This window comes from Pan paniscus, chromosome 1 (assembly GCF_029289425.2).
Source record: "Pan paniscus chromosome 1, NHGRI_mPanPan1-v2.0_pri, whole genome shotgun sequence".
Taxonomy (NCBI): domain Eukaryota; kingdom Metazoa; phylum Chordata; class Mammalia; order Primates; family Hominidae; genus Pan; species Pan paniscus.
In genome coordinates, this window is record NC_073249.2 from 178,576,666 (window position 1) to 178,602,569 (window position 25,904).

General features: G+C 49.2%; 1 protein-coding gene across 1 annotated transcript; it reads right to left on the minus strand.

Annotated features, from left to right (window-relative positions):
* On the minus strand, positions 1-25,593 carry SLC5A9 (solute carrier family 5 member 9). Its single transcript, XM_063601241.1, has 15 exons — positions 25,301-25,593; positions 23,404-23,475; positions 19,582-19,686; positions 19,359-19,433; positions 19,077-19,241; positions 17,834-17,939; positions 16,911-16,991; positions 16,385-16,590; positions 16,034-16,169; positions 14,797-14,904; positions 12,680-12,830; positions 10,712-10,880; positions 9,021-9,236; positions 5,948-6,107; positions 1-1,232 (listed from the first exon to the last, which is right to left on the minus strand). Exons 1-15 carry the CDS (start codon positions 25,460-25,462, stop codon positions 1,024-1,026), a joined length of 2,121 nt encoding a protein of 706 aa, XP_063457311.1. The 5' UTR covers positions 25,463-25,593; the 3' UTR covers positions 1-1,023.
* Positions 25,594-25,904: the final 311 nt, after the last annotated feature.

The window sequence follows — 25,904 nt, forward strand, 5'->3', positions numbered from 1 at the left end:
CCTTGCCCCCTGGAGTCTTCCATCTCAGTGTGATCAGTGCTGTGACAGAAGCAGGTCAAGGCTATGGGAGCAGGAGTGGGACCTTGACCCAGGTCTGGACGTTGCGGCAGCTTCCTGGCAAAGGGACACTTAACTGGGGTCACAGTGTATTCCAAGGTATGCGGATTCATGGCAAGCAAAGGGAGAAGGACAGAGAAGCACAGGCACAGTGGCTCCCAGGCTGTTTGTGCTGCCCGCTGTGGGGCTTACCCTTAAATACAGAGTAACATGTCTTGATTCCTTGAGGTTTTAACAAGTCATGTCTCTCCAACTGCTTCTCAAGGCCATAGAGAGTTCGTGCATATTTGGGTTAGAGAGTAGGAAGAGGCAGAATTTAAATAGTGCTTTGGATAGTCCATTGTCTAAGAGCTTTCTGCCCAAAATACCATCTGTCACCATGCTTAAAGTCCACCCTTGGCTCCCCACCCCTTCGGGGCTGACAGCCACCACTGTGGAGCCACCAATGGAAATATAGGACTCTCCTGGGTAAATTCATGCAACAAATAGATTATTGGTGAGAATAGAAAGATAGAGAGGTAGGGGAACTAGAAAGGGGAAGAGGAAGGAGGATAAGAGGGAGCAAAGGTGCTCTTGGATTTTTGCAAATTTCTTCCTGCTCCTTTTCTTGTATCCTCCACTTTTCTACTCTCAAGACACACATTCAGTAAAGGCTACTGAATACATTCAAGAAGAGGGTGGAAACAGTGTGTTTGAGGTAGGTCTGTAAGGCAATATATCAGAAAGAGTGGGGAAACCCCATGTGACACCTTCTGGGTGGTCCTGAACAAACCCAGTGCTCTCTCTGGGCTTCTGTTTCTCCACTTGTCAAGTGTGCAGGTTGAGTTGGATTCTCTTCAGGGGAGCTTGCAGTCTTGACTTCTGTGGTCTCCAGTTTAGACAGCAAAGTAAGAGGAGAGCCTGTTTCTGTGGCTGACAGGCTTGGGCTTTGTTTAATCTGTCTACACTGAAGCCAGGTCTGTGGAATCACGCAAAATAGCCCCAGAGGAAGATGTTGATGGCCAGCAAAAGGACAGCATTGATGTTGCAGACATGTCTCCAGAGTGGCTCCTCCTCAATGCTTGTCAGCTTCTGTTCTAGTGCAGCCTTCTCTGCTGGGCTCAGGGCCTGCTCCGGTGTTCCAGAGAGCCCACAGAACCAGCTCCAGAGCAACTTTCCCCAGGACCTGCTTGGGGCTGGAGGGACAAAGCCAGAAGACAAAGGAGAGCAGGAGGGGAGAGGCAAAGAAGATTGGAGAAAGGAAAGTGATAGGAGAGTAGGGGAGGGACAGAGATGGTGAGATACTGATGGAAAGTATGGGGGGTGCACAGAAACTGGGGAGGGGTGAAGCCATAGACTTGTACTTTCTGCAAACCACAGACTGGGTGCTGAGCTGGTACTCTAGACTAAGTTCTGATCTTGGCCACAGCACCCAAACAGTCATGTAGTGGAAGCACCACTTTCTTCAAGAGGGGATGGTGTATTAAGGTGGCAGGATAATGCAATTCATCCCAATTCATAGCACAAGTCCTGAATAAGGGAAGAAGGAAGGAGCATTATCTCACCCGGGAAGAAGGAAGGAGCATTATCTCACCCAGGAAGAAGGAAGCGTTTGAACCAGACAGACTGCTACAACCGCAATTGGAAAGGGCACTGGGCTGCAAGCCAGAAACCTGGTTCCAGGGCCAGCTCTGCCATTAGCTGACTGTGAGGCCATATGCAAATCACTCAGCTTCTCTGAGCTGGAGGTTCTTTCTGTCTCAAATGTATCAATGACATATGCCCCATTCTTCTCCAGGTTGTTCTGACTACCAAATGAGGATGGAAATTGGATAGCACTTTAAAAAGTTACCAGTACTGGAGCAGTGGGAGAGGTTCTGGTGTATATGATATGCTAAATGTGCACGAGACCGAACCCATACAGACACGGGCTTCCTTGGGGTGAGAAAGGGGCCTGCTCTGAGGTTAAAAGGTAGCACAATTCACTAAAAACTAAATTCAAAAGAAGTAATAAGGTAAATATTTTTAAGTTTTTTAAAAATCAGCGATATTATATTACAAATAAAATTAATATAAAAATCCTTTCATTGAGATTGAAAAGAATGTACTGGGAATGAATGCTTTATTATTTTAATGGGTTTAGAATGTGGTAGCTGGTAAGTTCAATAAAACCACAGGGTGTCAGAGATGCAAGAACCTTGGATGCCATCTGGTCTGGCTCCCTGATTGCACAGAGGAGAAAAAAGTCTCAGGAAAGGGAAGAGACTTATTTAAGGTCACATAGCAACAGAACTGCACTAACGATAATAGGAATTCAGCATTTCGTTTGTACTAGGCTTTATCATTTTCCAAGCTGTTCCAAACATTCTCTCTTTTGATTCCCTTGGCAACCTTCTGAGACAGAGGATGCACAGAGCTTCATATTTAAATTCATATGCCCAGAGAGCCTATGTCACTAAAGGAGTTATTAAGTGGTGTGCCATAACTCAATAAATTCGTATCTAAAAACTGGGATGTACATATTTCTTTCAGATCTACTCTGCTGTCCTTTAAATATTTTTCATATTTAAAAAAAAAAAAAAAATATATATATATATATATATATATATATATTTTGAGACAGGGTCTCACTCTGTTGCCCAGGCTGGAGTACAGTGGCACGTTCATGGCTCACTGTAGCCTCAACCTCCTGGGCTCAAGCAGTCCTCCCATCTCAGCCTCCTGAGCAGCTGTGACCACAGGTGTGCACCACCACGCCCTGCTAATTTTTGTATTTTTTGTAGATATGGGGTTTTGCCATGTTGCCCAGGCTGGTCTTGACTCCTGAGTTCAAGCAATCCCCCTGTCTTGGCCTCCCAAAGTGCTGGGATGACAGGTGTGAGCCACTGTGCCAGCCTCCTTTAAATATTTTTAACTTTTCTTTTCAGGACTCAACATTATACTATGCCTACCTGCAGGCCTTTGGAGAGGGGGTGCCTCTTCCGTATTCCTGATGTTTGTTTCTCTGGGCAGGGAAGGAGCTTTAGTGTATAATGGCACCAGCCTTTCCCTACCCTTCTACTTCCTCATGGTGGTGGTCTGTGAAGGGGGATAGGTTTCTCTCATTGGACTTCTTGGCTGACTTGGTGCCTCCTTTTTCTTGCTTGGGAGCAAGTTGTCCACAGGGAGCAGGCATTTCTCTTGGCTTCTCCAGGGACTACTCTGTCCCTTGGCATGGGGACCAGCTGGGGAGTAGGTCCATTTGTGTAACTCTGTGTAAGTCTGTCTAGTTCTGGGTTTCAGCCGTGGGAAAGTACAAGCTGTCTCCTTCCTCTTTCTCTTTGGGAACTTCCTTTGCAGCTTTGCCCCTTCTTCCTTCCTCCTTCTCTTGGCAGTTGCCTCATCTACAAAAGCTCATGCTCTCAGATTGCTTTCTTCAATACCGTAAGTTTTACAAGGCTCAGGACCCAGTCTTTGCAATGATGATGGGGGAGCAGTTTTTTATATGTATATATATAAAAGTCTCAGGAAAAGGAAGAGACTTATTTAAGGTCACATAGCAACAGAACTGCACTAACGATAATATGAATTCAGCATTTCATTTGTACTAGGCTTTATCATTTTCTAAGCTGTTCCAAATATTCTGTCTTTTGATTCCCTTGGCAACCTTCTGAGACAGAGGTTTTATATATATATATATATATATATATATATATACACACACACACACACACACACACATACACACACAGGTTTTATATATATAATTTATATATATATAATATATATAAATTATATATAATATAAATATAATTTATATATTATATATATATTATATATATATATATATTTGCAAAGCAAAATATACCATGAAGTAATTGGGGCAACTGATAAGACCAGGCAGGGTGATGTTGATCTTCGGTAGTGTCTTCTGAAGTGAGCCTATGTGAGTTTTAACCATGAAAGTTTGGAAAAAATTATATCCATCATTATGAATAGCTTTTTATACTGGATTATTGGCTTTTAACTGCTGAATCGTGGGAAGAAGCTTTGAGCCTTAGACCTTGGTGGGATTCTGGGGCTTATGATGTCATTAGCTCTAGGCAAGTGGCTGTTTCTCTAGAATCAAGGCCTTAAGCAAAGGTGAAGGGCCTCAAGAAAGGTGGGAGCCTTCTCAGGTCTGGAGGAAAGTATAGGGCCCCTAAAACCTGGCAAAGTCACGAGAACTGAGTGGCATGGCATTGCCAGCCATGCTGGTGCAGCAAGTGATGCTTTGCTAATCCTGTCTGTGCTCTTAGCTCTCTAGAATTATTTAAAGTTTGGCACACAAGAGGCTGGTATAAAACTAGAGCTATGGCCAATCCAATGAGAGAAAGCAGCTGCAGCTGCTGAGGGAACCCTAACTCCATCCAGGCACTGAGACCTCTTTTTAAAAAAAATCTTAATGATTTTACTGTTTTTTCACATGAAGATGCATTTTATTTCTCTGCCTGGACGTTATAAACAATGATATACCATTGTGTTTAAAAGCCGAATATTACTACGTTATTGACATTTTTATCCATTTTAGTGTAAACCCTACATCTTTGCACTACCTGTTTGCCTCCAAGAGATTCTCACCTCCTTGGGGACAGAGACTATGTCTTATTCGTCTACTTGTATTAAGACTTTCTTTCACTGAGGCAGAAAATAAATTTAAGAATTAAGTGTCTGAATTTTTAATTCACAAGGGCAAGAGAGATTAATTTTGGACTTTAATTTGCAAACTTATTTAACTTTTCGGAATTTATTTATTTATTTATTTATTTATTTTCCTGGGACGCCTTTTTTTTCTTTTACTTTTATTTTAGTTTCAGGGATACGTGTGCAGGTTTGTTATATAGGTAAATTGCATGTCACTGGGATTTGGCATACAGATTATTTTGTCACCCAGGTAGAGCTTTATAGAGTTTAACATTTTCCTTGGGAATTCTATAATTGAAAAAATCTTTATAATATTTTCACTCTATAATCAGAATGTTTTGATGTTGGTATTTCATTTCACTCCAGGAAGGTTATAGCTGCATTGTGACTAACACAGGTACCTCAAATCATGTCTTAAAATAATTTTCAACTTTAGATACTGTGTGGCCTTGGAGTAGATTTAACTGGCAAAATCTTCTAACACATGTAGGAACCTCCAGGGGTGCACTCCATATGTCATATGGCCCATCAGCCGCTCGAGGAGACACCCAGAGGTGTAGGAACCTCATGAAAACAGAAACAACTGTATGGAGGCATGGCTGCTCTCATCCGATGAGGGACAACCACGCTTCCGTATTACTATAGGCAGACTTGTTGAGCCCGGGGGAGATAAATAAATAATAAAGAAAAGTGGTGGGGGGTACATGGGTAAGGGGTTTCTTTGTCATGCCTCATGTTTCCTTCCTTGTGGAGGAAACACCGTGGGTGTAACATTCTTTGATTTTCTGCCCTTGTACTCATTCAACCTAGGGGAGGTGAAGGGACTTCCGTGTTGGTAGATTTGGGAAGGATAAAGAGGACATGCTTAGCTCAGCCATGCCCTTCTTTACAGGAAGGACAGGACTGAGCCAAGCATGCCCTCTTTATTCTGTGCCCCGATCAGATCTGCTGGTGACTGGATGGGTACCTCTGTGGAATACAGGGGTTCAGTATTAGGAAGTGCATCTCCCTATAGATATAAACCAACTCTTTCCACTTATACTTGATCAGTAATGAGGGCACTATTTTGGCTCCAATCTGCCTGACTCATTTGTCTTATTTTTCAAATAGTTCAGTAGCCACGTGGGAAAGGAGTTAGGGTGATATTTATTGGGCTCCCTCAGAGTCCCCATCCCAAAGACCGCCCATGACATAGGTCTGTCCCCCCTGTTCCTCTGTGATGAGTATCCCCCGGCCTGCCGCAGCCTACCTTCAGGCTGCTCCTGGCCCAGGCTCGAGTTCTCTGCCGCTCCACCTCCTGCAGGGCACTCCCCGGCTGGCCTCTCGGATATCTCCGGTGTGCTCTCGTGGGCCTCCTTCTCCAGCTCAGAGAGGGGGCAGTTCCGAGTCCACCATGTGAGGCGTGTGAGCTGGAGGGAAAGAAGACACTGGAGTCAGTTGCCTTGGAGAGAAGTCATGCTGTAGAAGAACAGAGGCCCATTTATGGAAGGCCATCTGAGCAAAAGCAAAGAGTACAAAGAACAAGGCCAGGGCTGGGAGTCAGGAGGCTTGGATCTCATCCCTGACTTCCTCTTTCTTCAAATATGAGCACTTCCTGCTCTACGCCAGGTGCTCTACCCCAGGCTTGTGCTAGGTGCTGGAATACAGACCTGAAACACACCTGGGCCCTGTCCTCATGGATTTTACAGACTGAGGCAAATGAGGCTGGACAGGGAGGCAGGCACTTGAGAACAAGTCTTCAAAGGTCAGGCTGAGGAGTCATAGCTTAAAGAACAAAAACCCTGTAGGCAATGGAGAGTCACTGCAGACTTTAAGCAGCAGATAGACTCTAAGTGCCGGGATCTTCAAAGTTCTCTTGGAGTGAATTGAAAGGGGTCCAGCCTGGAGGATGTTGTAAAAGTGAAGCCAAAAATAATGGGCACCTGAGGAAATGGGTAAAGGAGGTGAAATCAGGACACCATGACTGACTGAAAGAGCCAGGTGAGGGACATGGGAGAGGCTAATATGGCTCCAGGGTTCCTGCCTTGGGTGACCAGACATGTAGTGGTGCCTTTCCCAGGAATAGAGAACACAGGACAAGGAGTGGGTATTAGTGCTGGTGAAAGAAGGGATAGAGATAGAGAGAAAGAGATAGAGAAAGAGAGAGAGAGAGAGAGAGAACATGTACACACACAAATATGATGATGTGCTTCAGGAGTCTGCAGGTCCTCCAAGTGGAGATGTTCAGGTGAGGAGAAATGAAACTTACTTCCTTGGATGGCCCTGGTGGCTTTCTCTCTTCTCCTTTTTGGTGGCTCAGTAAACTAAAACACAGCAGTTCTCTGCCTTATATCAGTGATGTTGGACTCACCACTGCCTGAGCTCTAAGGCAGCTTTCTAGTGCATGTTGAGCTGGGTATCCCTTATCCTGCTCCCAACTTCTTACTTTCCACTGTGCTGGGCCCAAGCATGCATCTCTCTGGGATCATGAGAGCCTGGGAAGCTTCCTTGCTTGTAAGTATCTCTCAATAAACCTTACCTAATACTTCTAATGGGTGTCACAAATACGATATGGACTGTGTCTCTTTATGTCACCAGGGTACAGTTGGATTTTGGGGTTTGAATCTTGGGAGAGGGGTTTTGGCTGTAGATAGAGAATTGAGGGTCACCTTTATATAGAAAGTTGTTGAATTTATAGCCCAGGGGTGTTGTAGGGTGAGACAGGTTATAGGCCACAAATGGGTTCCTAAGGAACACTGATATTTCAGGAGCAGACAGAGAAGCCTGTGAAGAAGTCAAAAGAGTGATTGGAAGGGTAGGCAAAACAAACAACAAAAAAACAAAACCTAGGGGAGAAATATTTCATGGAAGTGAACAGAAAAGAGGTCTTCGGGGTACAGGAAGTGGTCAGTAGTGTCCAGTTCTCTTGGGAATTCACTTAAAGACAGGAACATGACCTTTGATTTTAGCAATAAGATGTTATCAGTGACTTCAGTGAGAGCGATTTCAGCAGAATGTTGGGGACAACAGTCAGACAGCAGCGGGTTGAGAAGCAGACAAGAGGTGGGAAGTGGAGGCTGGGAAAGGAAACCATTCTTTGCAAAAGTCTGCTGTTGAAGGGAGGAGAGGGAGGCAGCAGGAACTAGAGGATAACAGGATTCAGGGAAGGATTTTCAACTGGGGAAGACTTCGGGAAGAAGAGTGAGGAAACAGGCAATGGAGAAGAGGTTGAGGATTCGGCAGGAAAAGGGGCCCATTTCTGGTGTGAGCCACTGGAGAAGTCAGCCTGGAAAGGCCCTGCTTTTTTGTAGGAATCAGTGAAACCAAGGGTATAAAGTCATCTTGCAAACTCTAAAGCACCATCCATCAAAAGAGTATTATCCATGATGTCCACTCAGTGTTTCAGGGACTGTCTTCCAGCATGGGCTCTGTTATGGGCTGAATTGTGTCCTCCCAAAATTTCTGTGTCGAAGTCCTAACCGCCAGTACCTCAGAATGTGACTATATTTGGAGATGGGGTCTTTACAGAAAATTAAGGTTAAATGAGGTCACCAATCCATTATGACTTAAAAGAAGAGGAGATTCAGTCACAGGCAGGCATAGGGGAAGACCGTGTAAAGACAAAGAGGAGAAGACAGTCTTTTACAAGCCACAGAGAAAAACCTTGGAAGAAACCAACGCTGCAGACACCTTGATCTCAGACTTCTCGCTTCTGGAACTGTGAAATCATACATTCTGTTGCTTAAGTCACCCAATCGGTGGTCTTTTATTTCAGCAGCCCTAGCTCTAGGCTGTAAGTGTTCAAGGGCCGTTGCTTGTGACAGGGGAGGATTTCAATTTGAGTTCTTCACCTAGTAAGCTCTCTGTTTCTTTTCTCTTGTATTTGTTTCTTGCCCACTCAAAAATTCTCTATTCATTCTTCAGGGTCTAATTCAAAGTGTCCTCATCAGTGTGCCCTCCCTGGGCCCCCAGGAGGTGACTGCCTCTCCCTCTGTTCTTGGCCCCTCTGGTTGAGCTTGGTCCTTCTGCACTTTCTCTTTGTATAGTGATAGCTTGTGTCAGCGTCTGTTTCTCCCTGAGGATAGTCTCTGGCAGGGACCATTCATCTTTGTAAGCCCAGCACAGTGCCTAGCACATAGTAAGTACTCACTGAGTAATTTTCAAGTTGAATGAATTACTTTTCAATGGGGAATTCATAGCCCAAGGCACTTTCCCTCCCAAGGACATCTGTGTGGCCACAGGGGAGACCATAACCCAACAGAGTAAAAGTCAGCAGTGGAATTCTAGGCTATGGGGGAAGGGAGAGCATTTCTGGAGGGCCTCAGTATGAGCACAACACTTGCCTGTTCCTCAGGGATGGGAGTTGTACAGAGGCTGACAATGACAATGACGATGGCAGTGAGCCCACAGAGGAGGATTGCAAAGTACAGGTAGTGGAAGTCCTTCAGCACTGCTGGCCTCCGGTCCACCTCCCCACAGGCTGGCGCTGGGTATGAGAACTCCAGGATCATGCGCAGAAGCCCCACTCCCAGGCCAAACACGAGGCCCCAGAAAGCTCCCTGTGAGAGAGGGCAGACAAGAGCTGAGGTGAGATCCAGGTGGGAGACCCTAGGAAGGTAAAACTACTCTCTCCCCAAATCTCTCTCCCACTGGTTTATTGCCATGTTGGGCAAATCCATCTACTAATGGGAAAATGAGTTCTCCATTAATACTGAGACTTCGTCTTGACTTAAAGGCACAGTGGAATAGCGGCTCTAGAGTCAGGTAGACTAAGATTTGAATCCTGGCTCCATTGTGAACTGACTGAACCAATGACTCGGCCGTGCTGACTCAGAGTTTTCTTATTGGGGGCAGTAATTTAAAAATTCATAAAATTAAATCAGTACTAAGTTAATTAACAGATGGTTAATATTCAACTACAATGGAATAAACTTTTGTAATAATCAGGGAATACCAGGATCCCCTTCCCAACCTTCTGTTACAATAAATCAGAAATCAGAATAGAGACTTTCCTTTAGTTGCTGTTGTTTTTAAGAAAAGCTCTGGTACTTCTCATGTCTTTCTTCTTTATAGCTCCATTTGGCCCTAACCTGTACCTGTTCCCAGCATGTAAGAGTATGGGAGATACTGATCCTGATTTCAAAAACTTTGGAATGAGCAGAAACACCCAGAGTTCAGCCAGGTCCTGCTGTGCGACATGGTTGTCTGTGAGATGAGACCTGTGCAGACAGTAGACACTTGCCTTAGGTGCACCATCAAGGGAGGGGGTTCCATGACCTCATTTTCAATGACCTTGAGCTCTCACATTATTTTTGTGGAGTGGTGTCCATGATATCCCTCAGCTTCTCAAAGTACAGCCAGCCTGTCTCTTCTAGGCTATCCTGGGGAGTAACCAAGGCTCCAGCCCTGGGGTACTGCTAGCTTCCTCCCAGATTCTGTCAGGTTTCAGTGGCACTGCATGACTAATGCAAGTGCAGGAGCCCTTGTAAGGTCACACTTTGTCATCATCATTGTCATTGCTGTTATTTTGCTTACACATAGAACCTTATATTGTTAGACATGGAACAGACCCTAGAGATCTTACAGTCTCTCTTGCACGTTCACACACACTGTTCCTTGTGTCTGGAACATTCTTCCCCCTCCCATTAATCCTTCAGGCCTCAGCTCAGATGTCACTTCATCCAGGAAGTCTTACCTGACTCCTCCCAGGAGCCCCATAGGTTAGGTGCTTGTGCCCTTTACTCTCCCACCAGCCAGCATACTTTGTAACTATTGTTTATTCAATTATCTCTCTGCCAGCCAAGTGATGGCACATCTATGTGAATCTCGTAAACCACTGCATCCCTGGAGCTGCCATTATAAGACTGATAAATGTTTGTTGAGTGAATGAATGAATCTAGGCTGGATGCTGTGGTCAGGAAAATGGAAGCCTAGAGAGGAAGTGGATTTTCTCAAGGTCACAGAGACCAGGTGATTGAGAGACCAGGTCTCCAGCCCCTCTGCTGTATGTGAGAGACAGGTACACTGCACTCACGGGCTCTGTGACCCTCTTGCAGAAGATGGCCAGCAGGAAGAGAGCGGTGATGGGTGGGGCCAGGTAACTGGTGACAGCCTGGATGTAGTCGAAGAGCTGCCCACTGTTGGAGCTTTGGATGATGGGGATCCAGAGGATGCTGATGACAACCAGGAACACCACAAACACTCTGCCAGAGAGAGCACAGGGCACTGAGGCACACTCGGGTGGGCATGATGTGGTGTGGGGTGAAGGTGATGCGCAGGAACCAGGAAGGGAGAAGGGAGGGGAATGCACAATCACTAGATCAGAGAAGGTTGGCAGCCAGAATCTCAAATACTAAGATTCAGAAACTTAGTCTTAAAATCCCAGAATATAGGAATTTTGGAACTGAAGAACCTTATAATTCTAATGCCTCCGTGGCACTTATATATTAGACGCCTTCAAGGTCATGTCACCCACCTGTTGCTGTTCAAGGAGGAATTCATACATTCCACCCCACCCCCCCACCCCAGTCAAAGGCCTCTGGTCTCTGCTTAGAATGTCTTCTCCTATTTTCCATCCCAGCCCTGTGTAGGGCAGCTCTTTCCCAGGATGACTGCAGCTTCCAGGGACTGCTCCTTCCTCCAGGCGCTGATCCTCTCTCCCTTACTGTGGCATTGATCTTGGGAAAGAATCCCACTTATTCACCTGACTCCCTCTCAACAAACTGTGGCTCAGACCTAAGTCCCCAAAGCATTCTGCATGTATGATTTTGCAGATGTGTGAAGTTGATGAAAAACTTTTCTTGGATGTGGTGGGTGCAGTAACACATATGACCAGTAGATAGAGCCCAAACCTCACTGATTGAGGAAATGGTAGCAAAACCAGTTCATGTGCACAGATAAGGAATGCTTCTTTTGACATGTCACTGCATACCTGTCTTCTCCTCTCCTTTTCCTCCCATTTTGCCTCTCTCAGACTCCACTAGAGCATCAGCCCCCCAAGTAGCTTCCCTGCTGCTCATTCCCCTCCTCTTTGCACAATCTGTCCTGCACTCAGATCCTGCAATGGCCAGTCCCCTTGCCTAGGGCTGGGGGTGCACAGATGAGCAGGCAGTAGGAATCCATTAGGCAGCCCTGGGCAGAAGGCATCCTAGTGGAAAGAACCATGAGTGCAAAGGCAGGGAGATGTGAAAGAGCAAGCTTCCTAAATTCAAGTACCTATCCACAAAGTGGGAGAACTTTGGTCCAGAAATCCAAGTTAGGGAACCTTCGATTATGAAGCAAAGATCTAAAAAAGGGCCCATTAACCTTATGTAAACTACAAATCTCCAGCCTATGGAAAACCAAAAATTTTAGCCACCAAGTTATGCTTTTAAAAGCATAAAACTGTTAGCCACAAGATAAAGTTCAAATTCCTTAGCTTGGTGTCCAAGGCTCTGCATCATTTGGAGAGAGCCCTCCTATGAAAATCTCCATTGACGCAAATACCTTGCTGTGTTACCTGTGTTTCTACCTTTCTTAATAAACTGTGAGCACGCTGAGGGCAGGGCCATATGACCTATCCATGGGTCCCCTGCATGTGGGATGTGATGCATAGTAGATGTTCAGAGTGAATCTGATGGATTAAATTAATAGCATTTTTTTTAACCGGGCGTAACATCCAGAGTTGGTTGGGAATACCTTGGGTGAGCTGCTTGCTAACTTTCCTTGCACTTACACAGTTTACCTTTCATTTCTTAAGTACTTTTTCATCTCTCGACAACCCTGTTGATCAATTCCAAGATAAAGTTACCAGGGAAGAGGTGTTTTTTCCTATTATTCTGAAAGGAGGAGCGGTCCAGGGTTGGGGAAGGACTTACTTGAAATCATGTGGAGAGCTGGAGCTTGAACCCAGTACTCTGGCTGCCAGTCCAGGGTCCAACCCAGCCACGTCTGTTCAGGGTAACCCAGGGCAGGGCAGAGGGGAGAGGGCACTTCGGAAGGAGGGAAGGAGGGGCTGGCGCACCTGCCCACCACCATCAGCTCCTGCTCTGTTGCCTTCCTGCGGAAGCGCTGCCACACGTCAATGGTGAACAGGGTGCTGCTGCTGTTGAAGATGGAGGTGAGTGAGCTCATGAGAGCGGCCATGATCACGGCAATCATCAGCCCCCGCAGACCTGGGGAGAGACGAGGCTCATGTGAACGGCTGGCCCATTAAGGCCGGCTCTTCCAAGACCACAGAGGCTGCTGGAGCATTCTGTAGAGTCAGGAGCTGGGGGTGGGGATGAGAGAGGGAAGGGGTTGGATGAGGCTCCCATCCAGCACAGATAAGAAATCCTAGACCACAGAACTAGAGGCTGGGTTCTGCCCAGGCTCTGTCCCTGCCTTGCTATGTGGCCTTGGGTGACTCATTTGTCCCTCCACCCCCCACCCTAAGCCTCAGTTTCCTCATCTATCCTATTAAGTTATGTAAGACTAGGTAATCTCTAAGGTTCTCTGGAGCTTTGACATCTCAGTCTAGGTTTCACAGCTTGTAGACACTTGGTTAGTGGGTTGCTGCTGGGGAGAAGAGAAAGGTGATTATTAATAATTGGGTGGATCTGTTTAGTGTTTCTATACCTTCTTCATTGACATGGTGGTGTTGGGCTAAAGCCCTGGCTTGGGAGGTAGCAGCTTTGGGCTTATTTCCTGGCTCTGCAAGTAACCAGCTGTATGTATGATCCTTGGACTAGCTCCTTGCCATTTCTGGGCCTATTTTTCCACTTGAACAAGGGAGGATGGGACCCACTGGTATCTGAAGTTTCTCTGACAGTGACCAAGCTTCTAGAGATATGGCTGCTCACCCCTGGGGAGATGATCCCAGCCCTGGTGCCACCTCAGTCCTCTTTCCTTCCAAATCCATATATTTAACCACCTTCTGATGTCCCCCTCTCTCCCTTGAAGTGTCACAGGTGCCTCAGGCTCAAGTGCTCCAAACTCAGGTGCCCATCTCCCTCTGGGGCCTTCTGTTCCCCTCTTTAGTTATTGTCTTTCCAGCCTCACAGCAGACCTTAGGGCTACCTGAGACCCTTGCTCTGCTCCCCTCCCTGCTTACCTCCAACCTGCCCCTCAGGGCAGCTCTGTCCTAGCTGGGCCTCCCTCCATGGCCACTACTTCCCGGATTCACTCCTCCTTCTACCACAGGGAGGGAATAACTCTACTCTGCTGCCCTCCATAATCCCACCTCTCTTCGTATGTCCCTAATCTCAATATCATTATAAGCCCACCACCTAAAGGCCAAGATCTGGGAGGCTTCTTGGATTTCTCTGTCTGTATTATCCCTCAAATCAAGTCCTGTCAATTCAACCTCACAAACATCTTTAAATCCCTTCTCTCCATCTCTGATGCCACTGACTTGGTCCACCTACCTGGACCACTGCAAACTCCCCATGGACAATCTCCCTGCCTACCCACAAGCCTGCCTCGTACAGAGTTGTCCACACAGACTGGTCTTGCTAAAACACAAACCCAGTCATGCTCTCTCTGACCAAAACCCCGCAGTGTCCCAGCGCTCTGCTCTAGAACAAGGCTTGGCTGTGACATCCCCACCAGGAAGGTTGTCTTCCTTCCTCCTGGCTCTTGCGTCCACACTGGGCTGCTTTCAGTTCAGACTTCATGCCCTCTCTTCACCCTGGGCCTTTGCACGCACAGCTTCTCATCCCTAGAATGACATTTCCCATGCTCCTCCGGCTGTGTCTGCCTAAGATTTAACTCAGGAAATAGCTCCATTTCCTTCCCTCTGGGAGACATTCCAGACATCCTCCAGCTGGGTCAGGTGCCTTCTTAGGGCTCCCTTAGCCCATACTGGGTCGCCACACTGGTCCCACTGTATTGTGCCTGTGGCAAGTCCAGGTACCCTGGAGACCGCATGATGCCTGAGCAGGGGACTGCCTTTTATCTCTGCATCTCCAGAACCTGCCCACAAAGCTGGTGTCTTACGTACAAATGCTTGTAAAAAGTGTGTGTATGTGTTAGGATGGCGGTGCAGAGGTGAATAGTTTTCTTCCCTCTTCCCATCCATGTTAGTGCCTTCCCTCCTGGGCAGTGGAGATTGGAGGAGGCTGGAGGTGAGAGTGCAGGGTGGGGTGGGGAGAAGAGACTCACCAACAGGCATGAGGGCCATGACCAACTTGGGGTAGGCAATGTTGGAACATCCCACTCGGGCCCCACAGATTCTTTGGCAGACATCAGGGTCCACGCAGCCCACCTCGTCTGTGGAAGAAGTGATGGCAGTTAGAGTCCGTGATCTCGTGCCTTCTCAGGTTGGCCTAGTATTTGCTTTCCAAAACTACAGGATAACGTTCACTGGAGACTCTGACAGGGACCCATGTCTACAAGGTTGGGGGGCAAATGGTGTCTGGGTCTTTGGTAAATTTCTCGTCCATATACTTACTACCTGATTCACATTTTTTCTACTGAAATACTTATTATATGTTTGGCCCGCAAAGCCTAAACTGCTTATTATGTGTTCTTTTCTATCTTTTTTTTTTTTTTTTTTTTGAGATGGAGTCACGCTCTGTCGCTCAGGCTAGAGAGCAATGGAGCAATCTTGGCTCACTACAACCTCCACCTCCTGGGTTCAAGTGATTCTCCTGCCTCAGCCTCCTGAATAGCTGGGATTACAGGCATGTGCCACCACTCCCGGCTAATTTTTGTAATTTTAGTAGAGACGGGGTTTTACCATGTTGGTTAGGCTGGTCTCGAACTCCTGACCTCATGATTCGCCCATCTCAGCCTCCCAAAGTTCTGGGATTACAGGAGTGAGCCACCATGCCTGGCCTTCTTTTCTTTTCTTTTTTCTTTTTCTTTCCTTTCCCTCCCTCCCTCCCTCCCTCTCTTCCTTCCTTCCTTCCCCTTCCTTCCTTTTCTTTCCTCCTCCTCCTTTTCTTCTTCTTCTTTTCTTTCTTTCTTTTTCTTCCTTTCTTCTCCTTCCTTCCTTTCTTTCTTTTTCTTTTTCTTTCTTTGTTTTCTTCTTTTCTTCCTTTCCCCTTCCTTCCTTCCTCCCTCCCTCCCTCTTTTCTCTTCTCTTCTCTTTTCTTTACTTTTCTTTCTTTTCAATAGGGTTTCTCTTGCTCTGTCTCCCAAACTGGAATGCAGTGGGGCAATCACAGCTCACTGCAGCCTCAACCTCCTGGACTCAAGCTCCTGGACTCAGGATCCTCAGCCTTCCAAGTAGCTGGGTCTATGGGTGCATGCCACCATGACCGGCTATGTATTCTTAATAGACAAACCTTGCCAACCCCTGCTCTGGCCTAACATTGCCCAGGGCCACATTCCCATTCTCCAGACACTCCTTGAAAGCCTCAGATCCCAATACCCAGAGAGCAAGGCTCATTCTTACCTGGGAACAGGGCCCGGCTGATCATGCCAGGCATGACGATGAAGAACATGGGGAGGATCTTCAGGTAGCCCCCCAGCACGGAGCCTCCCTTGGCATGAGACAGACTCTTGGCCGAGAGAGACCGCTGCACAATGACCTGAAAGGGCAGCAAATGAGGAGTGCAGCGCAGGTAGAGGAGAGGCTCACTAAGCCACAGGTGAGCCCTGACACTGGGCATGACTGTGTCCCTACTCCAGTCCAGTCACAATCCCAGAATAAGGTCCAACCCTCTATGCATCCAGACACTGGGTTTTTCTGCAGGAAGCCACCCCACTTCCTGGCAGGCTGGGCTAAGCCTGGCTGGGGGATTACCTGGTCTGTGCACCAACACCAGGTGGCCAGCACTGTGAGCCCGAAAATGAGACCTGGCCAAGGGATGTCCCCGCTCACAGGGTCCCGAAGCATGTGGAAAGCATCGGGCCGTGGGAGGTGACAGGTGGTGTTGGGGACTGTGACATTAGGGATGGCCTGCCTGTACCGCTGCTCCAGGCCTGGGTACCAGCCCACGTCCTGAAAGCCTGTGAGGAGAGAGTGAGTGAAGCAGCCCTGAAACCCCACTGAGCCTGTCACTCAGCAAGCCCAGCCCCAGCCTCATGTGGGCCCTCAGGTTGGAACTGGCATGGGGATTGGGGGTGAAGGAGGAAGATGGGGCTTGGGCTCAAGACCCTTGGTTTGAAGTAGCGAGAACCCTGCTCTTTGGGAGCCGCAGCCTGGAGAGGGGACATGGCTCACATGGCTCTATGCACTGGAAACTTTCAATCGAACTGTGGAGGTGGCAGAGACAGGACAGAGAGGAATTTAAGAATGAGGGTGGGGTATATTTAGGTCTCTTCCTTACCCAGAAACATGAGGACCAGGGCTCCCCCTACCATGATCACCGTCTGCAGAGCGTCTGTGTAGATCACGGCCGTGAGGCCCCCTGGGGACCCAAGGAGAGGGCTCATCAGTCAGCACCAGTTTGGGGTCCTCTCTGGCTGCCTGCCCTGTGCATGGCCACACTGGGGAGACCAGAGAGGACACAGAGCCCTGTTAGCAGGGGAACTCTGGCCACCTGCCTTTCTCCACACCTAGTGCTCCCCTCTCTCCCTCCCCGGCAGGATGCCAGCTGGTCACAGTCAAAGGTGCTGGGGTCCCTTCTTTCTGTCTTGACAGCAGCTGACTGTGGCCATCACACCACAGCTTTGTGTTATTGTTTAATATCCCAAGTCCATTCCTTGACTTGTAGTTCTGCCGGGAATACTCCCTGCTTTCTCCTCCCAAGGCCCATCTAAATGCCCCCCGTCCCTGGACCCCAACTTAACCATAAGTAAGGCTGTCCTGTGCTGGCCTCCCAGGGTGCCCAGCCCTGTGCAAGGAGATTTGGAGGAGGTGGGTTGTGGTCTCAGCCTGGGGCAGCCTGCGGTGACTCTGGCTTGGGTCATAGTCCTCCTCTCTACCCTGCTCCCCAGGCAGTTAGTCTTTTGTGGTATTTCTTACTGTCTCTCCTTCCCTGTCTCTGCCTGACCTGTTCCTCCTCCCATTTCTGCCCTTTTTATCCCCCTGGTCTCTGTCCCTGTGTCTGTCATTCTGTTCCCCTGTGTTCTTCTCTTCTACGTCTCTGTCTCAGCCTCTGTTTGTCTCTGCCTCTCCTGTTTCTCCTTCTCTCTGTCAGCATCAGCTTTCTGTCACTCTGTCTCTCTCTCTGGTTGTCTCTCCTTCAGTCTTTCTCTCTGGGTCTCTGCCAGTCAGAAGCTTTCCTCTTGCCCTCTTCCCTCTGCCTACCTGCAATGGTGTAGACGGCAGTCACCACCAGCAGGATCCCTGTGGAGAGGTACAGGTTCCAGCCCAATGCCATCTGGATGAAGAGGGCTCCAGAGAAGATGTCAGTCTGCAGACAGCCAGGACCCAAGAGGCCAGACCACCCGAGGCCCTCAGTAGGGTTGTATGGACACATCACCTGCCTTCCCAGCAACACCAGGCACCCTCAGCCCTCATCACATGATGAAAATGAGCTTTAAGTGCTATGCTAAGGAGTGTGGGTTTTATCTTACAGACACTGAGGCGCCATGGAGACTTTAAAGCAGAGAAGTACTGTATAAAGCCTCCAAACTGAGATAAATTTAATCACGTAGCTGGTCTGCTGGACATGAAGGGAGTGGTGAGGAATGAAGTGGAAGGCTGAGGAAGTGAAGGAAGGCGCTGGGCTGGAGAAGAGCTCATTTAGGAGAAGAGAGGAAGAACCGGAGAGTTGCTGGCTGCTCCCTGGGAGAGCAGAGCCTGCTTGGCTGTCAGGTGGCCCATGGCTGACCCAATGCGGCAGGAGCCCTGGTGCAGATAGGCATGGGTCTGGGTCATCTACATACTTGGGTTTATTAGCAGACATGGGCTTATAGCCTGAGCTTAAGCTGACTTAGGGTGTTCTCAAACATGGGTGGAACAAGGGCCTTAAAGTGTTTTTCAGCCCTAGACCTGGCAACGGAGTGATTCAGTTCCCTTTAGTGTATGCTTGTGGATACCATTCCATGATTGTTTTGTGAACCTGTTACAGGGTCTAAAACATAACAGAGTGGAAGGAGCCTGGACTGGGTCATGGAAGCCACACTTCAACTTCAGTTCTAGAGCTAGCCCTCTGTGTGGGCTTGGGCAAGTCATTTGACCTGTCTAGGTTTGTTTCCTGATTTTAGGTCAGTAGAGGAGGACTAAAGACCTTTCTAACTCCAAAAATCTAGGCAACTAATGCACAGTTGATGAACAAAGAATCCATTAATGAAAAAATAAATGAATGAACTCTGGATTGTGATTTATTTGAGTATAGGGGCTGTCATTCACTTCAAAAACATTTATCATTCATCTCTGAGTACCCCAGTGCTGAGGCAGAACATGCATTAAATGTTTATAGGTCCTGCCTTCCTTTTTTTCAACAGTGATTGTCAGCTTCCCCTCAGCAACACGCACATGGTGATGCACTCAGCAGTTCCCTAATTAGCATTTCCAGACACAGTGACCACATTGCAGTGACACCTACCGAGATCTTGGTGAAGATGTAGAGGATGAGAGACAGGACAGACATGTACACCTGGATCCTCTGGCCCCCAAATCGCTTCTTCAGGTACTGTGGCATTGTGACCACACCTGCTGCGATGTACACAGGGACGAAGACCCAGCCAAGGGCCAGGAGCAGCCAGGTTGCCTGGGAGAGTGGGGAGAAGAAGAAGGTATCCAGGTCCTGGATGTAGACAGAGGGGCGGCTTCCCACCCAGAGGCAGTGCTGTGCTGTGGGAGGCCCCCGAACAGAGAAATAAGAGACCTGGGACCTGACCCCAGTCCTCCCGTGTGACCTTGGATGGATCCCTCTGTCTCCTCCAGACCTTGATTTCCTCATCTGTGAAATGGATTCTCGATTGTGAAATGGATTCTCGATTCACCATGTAGCCTCCCAGGCATCTCTAAGGATCCTCCCAGCACTAATGCCAGAGACAGAGGTGGGTTAGACCCTCAGTATTCTGGAGAAACCAGGCCAGCTTCCTTACGTTCCACTCGAAGCCACCCACAGCAAGGCCTCCGGCAGCCCCTGTCCCAGCCAGGCCGATGAACAAGCCACTGCCCACATTGCTGGACATCAGAGATGCTCCAATCTGCAAGGCACAGTTGGATCAAGGGTCAGGAGTCGGGAGTGATCTGAATGACTCTGGAGTGAGGACCATGAGTAGTGAGGAGGCATGGAGCTGATATTTGTTGGGTACCCACTGTATGCCAGGCACTGCATTCATAAATACATTTAATTCCATAGATATCCGCAGGGAGGGGTATTAGTCATCCCAGGTTACAGAGGAAGGAACTAATGTAAGGAAAGATGAATTCGCTGGCTCCAGGTCACCCAGTGAGTAAATGGTGAAGTGGGAAAAAAGGGAAAGTGGGAAGGAAGCCTGGAAGTGGGGAGTGTGGACCTCCGCCCTGAGGCCATGGGTCTGAGGGCCTCCAAAGGAAGGAAGCTGAAGGGGATAGGGAAGTCCCACAGGAGGGAAGGAAAAGCCCTCCCACCACCCCAGGGCGAGCCAGGCAGAGGGAGGAGCCGAGGGACTGAGCACAGGCCAGGTCGACCTCTGAGTTAGTTCTCCAGGGGCGCAGCCAAGCACTTGGAGGCAGTAGAGAGCAGTGATGATGGTGAGCATGATCAGGGCAGTCAGGGCCTGTGCAGCATCTCCAGGAACCAGCTGGCCTTCTGAGTATGGGAACTCATTTAATCCTCACCACAACCCTCAGTGCTACTTTTATCCCCATCTTATCCATGAGTGAACTGAGGCACAGATAGGTAACTTGCCCAAGTCTCAGAACTAGTAAGTGACCAAATGAGAATTCAATCCCTGGCTGTCTGGCTCCAGTAACACTACACAAATGGTGCTTGCCACTTAATGAGCACTTGGTCAATGAGCACTCTTATTATTAGATGGGATCTCTGACTGGGAGGGGAGAAGGGGGAGAGGAAGGGGCTCTGGAGCCTGGGAAGAGGCTTAAGGAGACCTCGGGGAGAGGGCTGGGGGCAGCTAGGGGCAGAGCCGTGTTCCTTTTCGTATCCTGTGTCACCACAATAAAATCACTTCCTCTATCAACGCCTCAGCTTCTTCACCTATACAATGTGGGACTCACTTCCGCCCAACTTCCTGTTCTTCCGGAGGTGCTGTGAGAGAGAAAGTGAGAGGAGAGGAAAAGCACTGAGAAATTCAGACAAAGGCAGTAAGCAGTGCAAAGGCACAGAATGAGGAACGGGCCTGACATTGCTGAGGCCCTGGTGCTAGCGCCTCTGACATGTGCACATGCACACTCACATGTACACTCACACACACACAGGCACAGTACACACACTCACACATGCACACACACATGCAATCACACACACAGGCACAGTACACACACTCTGACACACATGCACTCACACACACACAGGCACAGTACACACACTCACACACGCACACACACTCTGACACACACACACACTCATGCACTTGCACAGTCGCACACATACACTCACACACATGCACATGTCCTCATATGCCCTCACATGCACAGGTATGCACACACGTGCACATTCACAAAGCACACACACACAAGCACACTCATGCACACATACAGTGCCCACATTCACACATGCATACATACTCACACATGGAAACAAATTCACACAGACACTCACACACACACTCACTCTTCCTCTCTCAGGCGGTCCCAGGGTGCTGGTAGGGCTGGGCTGAACCACCCAGTCAGAGCAGAGAACACCAAGGCCTCCTACCTCAGGGGAAGAAGGCTCCCCCAGGCAATTCTTGGAGCAGTGAGGCACCTCCACCCCAACCCAGCCCAGGGTTTTTAACCTCACTTCTCCTGCTCCTAACCCAGGAGACATCAACAAGGTCAGCAGGGGAGGCATGGGGAGGAGGACCATGCAGACCTCTCTGGAAGAGGACGGGCGACTGCACCTTCTGCTCTCAGCCTCCCAAGCCCCACACTGTTCATGGGGCACAGACTCAGGGCAGGGCAGATGCCCAGACAAACACTCCAGCAGTGCTGGTGGGACTGAGCTTTCCCTACCCAGAGCTGGTTCTTACTCTGGCCTCAGGCAGGACCCAGGTCTCAGGTGCAGGAGGCACAGCTCACAGCCTGGCCCACCAGAGGATGGGGAGCACATCCTCTCTTTCCCACTGGGTGCCTGCTCTGTGTTTGGGGCGCAGTGGGAACCTGGGAGTGCCTGCCAAGGCCTCCCTCTTGTTTGGAGGCCTCAGGTTCCTCACACTAATTGTTGGGCCAGAGCTCGGCTCTCTGTGGGTTGACCAGACAATCAGCAGGGCCCCTGGGCTTCTCCTGAAGTGGTCAGAGGAACCTGCTCTGTCCTGCTTCTTTCTCCTCCTTTCCTTCATTTCCAGGGCTGTGATTTGGGGGGCACTAGCTGAAAAGAGCCATTTTGAAGGGTTTTTCCTTTTTCCTGATGAGAAGGTGGCTGTAGCACCAGTGACCCCACCACTGTTCCTGAGCTGCAAGGCCCAGCTCCCCGCCATCCCTGGGGATTCTGTCATGCTGGACAGACAAGAGCTCCCTGCTCCTACTTCTTCCTGTCCCAGATACCTAAACCTTCCAGAGAGCCCTGGAGGCCTCCTGTGTTTCTGCTACTCTTTAATGAGTCTGTGACCACTAAAGAGTGGGGAAGGTGGTGAGAAGGAGAAGGGTGGGGAGAGGCGTGAAGATGGCTGGTGGTGTGAGTGTGCATGAATGTGTGAGTCTGAGTGTGCACGTGTAAGTATGTAAAGGAGCATGAGTGTGAGACTGCATGTGAGTGTATGTGATTGTGACAGTGTGTATGAGAGTGAGAGTGTGTGAGTGCGTGAGAGAAGGTGTGAGTGTGAGAATAGGAGTATGATTGTGTGCATGAGTTTGCAAGCATGTATGAGTGCGGGCATGTATGAACATGTGTGGGTGCCTTTGTATGTGAGTGTGAGAGTGTTGTGTGTGTGTGTGTGAGAGTGTGCCTGTGGGAGTGGGTATGCACACATGCCGTGTGTGAGTTTTGCATGCCTGGGTGTGTATCCTGCTTCAGCTACCACTGGGGCTGATGACTCTACTGGTAATTTTTGAGGCAGGGCTTTCCTCCCTCCATCCCATTCCAGGAGGAGGAAGTTAATTTTGAGGACCAATAGAAATGTGAGGTGGCTTGATGGGAGAAATTGTGGCTCACGAAGGTTTGGGGATCGATTCCCTGAGGTTTTTGGGGATTTTACCTCTGTGATTCCCCTAACTTAGAAATGTGGTGTGGCTTGATGGGAGAAACTGTGGCTCACAAAGTTTTGGGGATCGATTCCCTGAGATTGCTGGGGATTTTACCTCTGTGATTCCCCTAACTTAACTGTTCTTCAATATTAAGCTTATGTGTCACCTTCCCCCCAAAATCTTTCCTAACCCTAGCTGACTCCACTGTCTGGTGGTCAGGGGCTTCCAAGCTCTGGTGAGTGCCCCCTGCTTCCCTCTGGCTCAGCAGTGCGCATGATGTTTATGAATCTATCTGCCCCACTCAGCTCTGAGCTTCTCTAGGACAGGGACATTCCAGATTCATCACTGCAAGTCAAGTGCCAGATGTAGGGCCACACCTAGGAGGGGCCAGGGGATGTTTGTCCAAGGTGCGTGCTAGCAGGACCACTCAGGTTGCGGGGCGGGTTTGGGCGGGAGAGAAGGGGCCCAGAGTCAGGAAACACAACGGGGAGGTCTTTGCCTTGGTCCAGGTGTGAGAAGATGGGACAAGTGCTTGGATAGTGGGGAGGAAGAAAGTTGGGAGCCTCTGCACTAGGGGTGGTTGAGAAGGGTCAACTCACTGGCCACCAGCTCATGGACCTCCCGGCCAGGAAATAGCCGCCAATGGTCCCTCGACTTGCACGGATGGACGACTGGAAAGGAAATAGATGAGATGAGGATTTCTCAAGACTCTCTGAACCTCTGCCCTGCCCCCTCCCCGCAGATTTCCTTCCCCTCGGTGCAGGCACTGTGGGGACACAGAGGGTGAAAACTGAGGCAGAAGAGAGCTGCCTGAGGCTGGTTCCACAGTTTCTAAGCTATGTACCTTGGCAGAGTCACTTTCTCTGTGAGCCTCGCCATTCATCTCCCAGGGCCAGTGCGAAGAGCAAAGGAGGTAACGGATGTCACGTGTGTGAAGCCATTGATTGTGCACTCTTGTCCCCTTATCCTTCCCTCCCCAAAGTGCGCTTTCAGAGTATGATTTGTTATCACCTCCTTAGATGTGTAGTGCTCACCCTTTCTCTGAGCTGATCCCCTCCCTGCTCCCAGCCGAGCTCCCACACTAGAGGCGGGAGGACAGAGAGGGCTGCAGTTTGACTGTGAGACTTTGAGCCCTGAGTAGAGTTATGGGTACTGTTTTGGAGTTTCCCTTGCCCTGGGTTGAAATCAGATCACGCCACTGAGCCCCATCCAGGACCTCCCTGTCTTACACCAGTAGGTGGTCAGTTAGCAGCCTGTTGGAATATTCTCTGGAGATACAGGGTGAGGGCAGGGCAGTGGGTAGGGAAGGATGAACTTGAAGCAGCCATTCAGATGCAAAAGCCAACAGTTCTCTGACTTTCCCCTAAGGGAAAATAATCAGTCACGAGGGAGTGATAAATGTGTGTGGGGCCTTGTGCTTGTTAAGCTTTTGCTTGTATTTCCCTTGTCAGCTCTGATCCTCTTGGAGGCCATATGAGCAAAACAGATCCATTTTACAGATGTGAAAATGGAGGCCCAACATTGGAAGCAATTTGTCCAAAGTCACAGAGGAGTTGGTGCTTTTCTCGGCTGGCCACTTCCAGGAGCCAGTGATCATCTGTTAGCCCAATTCTTCCTCACACCAGCACTAGAAGGCAGGGACTGTTCACCCCCCTTTATAGATGAGGAAACTGAGGCTCAGAGAGGGTCTCTGACCTGGCCACAGCCTAGGAAGTGACCATCTGGGACTTGAATCACAGCAGAGTCTAAAGGTGCTCACACTTCTGCAGAACGTGTGGTGATAATAGCAGCCATTTATTGCCTGCTGATCGGGCACCAGGCACCGTGCCAGGTGCTGCAGTATGTCCTGTTGCTGAATGATCACAGCGTAGTCCTTATTCTCATTGTTCACCTGAGAAAGCTGATAGGCCTCATATGTTCCCAGGGACATGAGGCTCTCATTGTTGCAGCTGGGACCTGAACTCAGGTTTCCCTGACCCCGAAGCCTGGCCCCTGCCTCTAGCACTGAGGCTCCTGGGAACAATGGAGAACAGAGGAACCTTGGAATAAGCCTGGCACACTTCCCTGAGAGCACATGAGCCCCTTCTCATTTAGAAATCACCTTAGCCAAGATGCTAACGAATGCAGGACTGAGGTAGGGCCAGGGGTCAAGAGTTCTCAGAGTTGGGGGCCTTGGGGTGGGAAGAAGGAAGGAGTGAGGCTCAGGGCAACCAGGGATGGTTGGGGCCAAAGGCAGCAGGTGCTCAGAGAGGAGTCAGGAGTCGGGGGCCTGGTCTGCCTCTGACTCTCTGTGTGACCTCAGACCAGCCACACCCCTCTCTGCCCTTCTAAAAATGAGGAGATCGGGAGCCTGATTCCTGAAGGCCCTTCCTTCTCAGCCACATGGTTCTATGATCTGCTTCTTTCTGCCTAGCCCTGCCCCAGCTCCACAGCCCCACCCAAGCTGAGAGACCACTACTACCTCCCCTGCTAGCCCCAGCCTCAGGGCCCACTTACCCAGATCCCCACAGCAATGACGAAGACAAAGTAGATGACCACCACGCTGATGTCGTAGGCGTGCAGACCAACTCTGGAGTCCAGTGCTATATGTGGAGCTGTCTCAGTCCTGACCCCGTCCCCTGAAGCTCCAGGCCCCATTGCTGCCAGCTCCTTGCTCATCTGTTAGTGTTGGTCAACAGCAGGCTGGACTTTGAGGCGCTCCTGGCTTCATTCCTTTCCTTTAATGATTAAACTGCCCCAAGCACCATTAGTTGGTGAGAAAACTCTGAGCCCTGCTGGCACATACAGTCCTGCCTCCTTTTCTCCCAACTGCCACCACCAACCCCTGCAGGACTCCTTCCTTCCCCTTTCTTGCTGCCACTACGCGCACACACATACATGCATGTGTACACACATGCACACACATACACGCAATCTCCCTAACCCCAGATGAGCAGGAGGAGAAAGAGGAGGGGGAGGAGGAAGAGGAGGAGGAAGAGGAGAAAAGGAACAGAATATTGGAACCCCAGAGGTGGGAAGGACTTCAGAAATCAAAGTGTTCAAACTCCTGTGTGGTGGGAAAACCAAGGCCCAGGGAAGTAAAGGTGGAGGCGGGACTGGA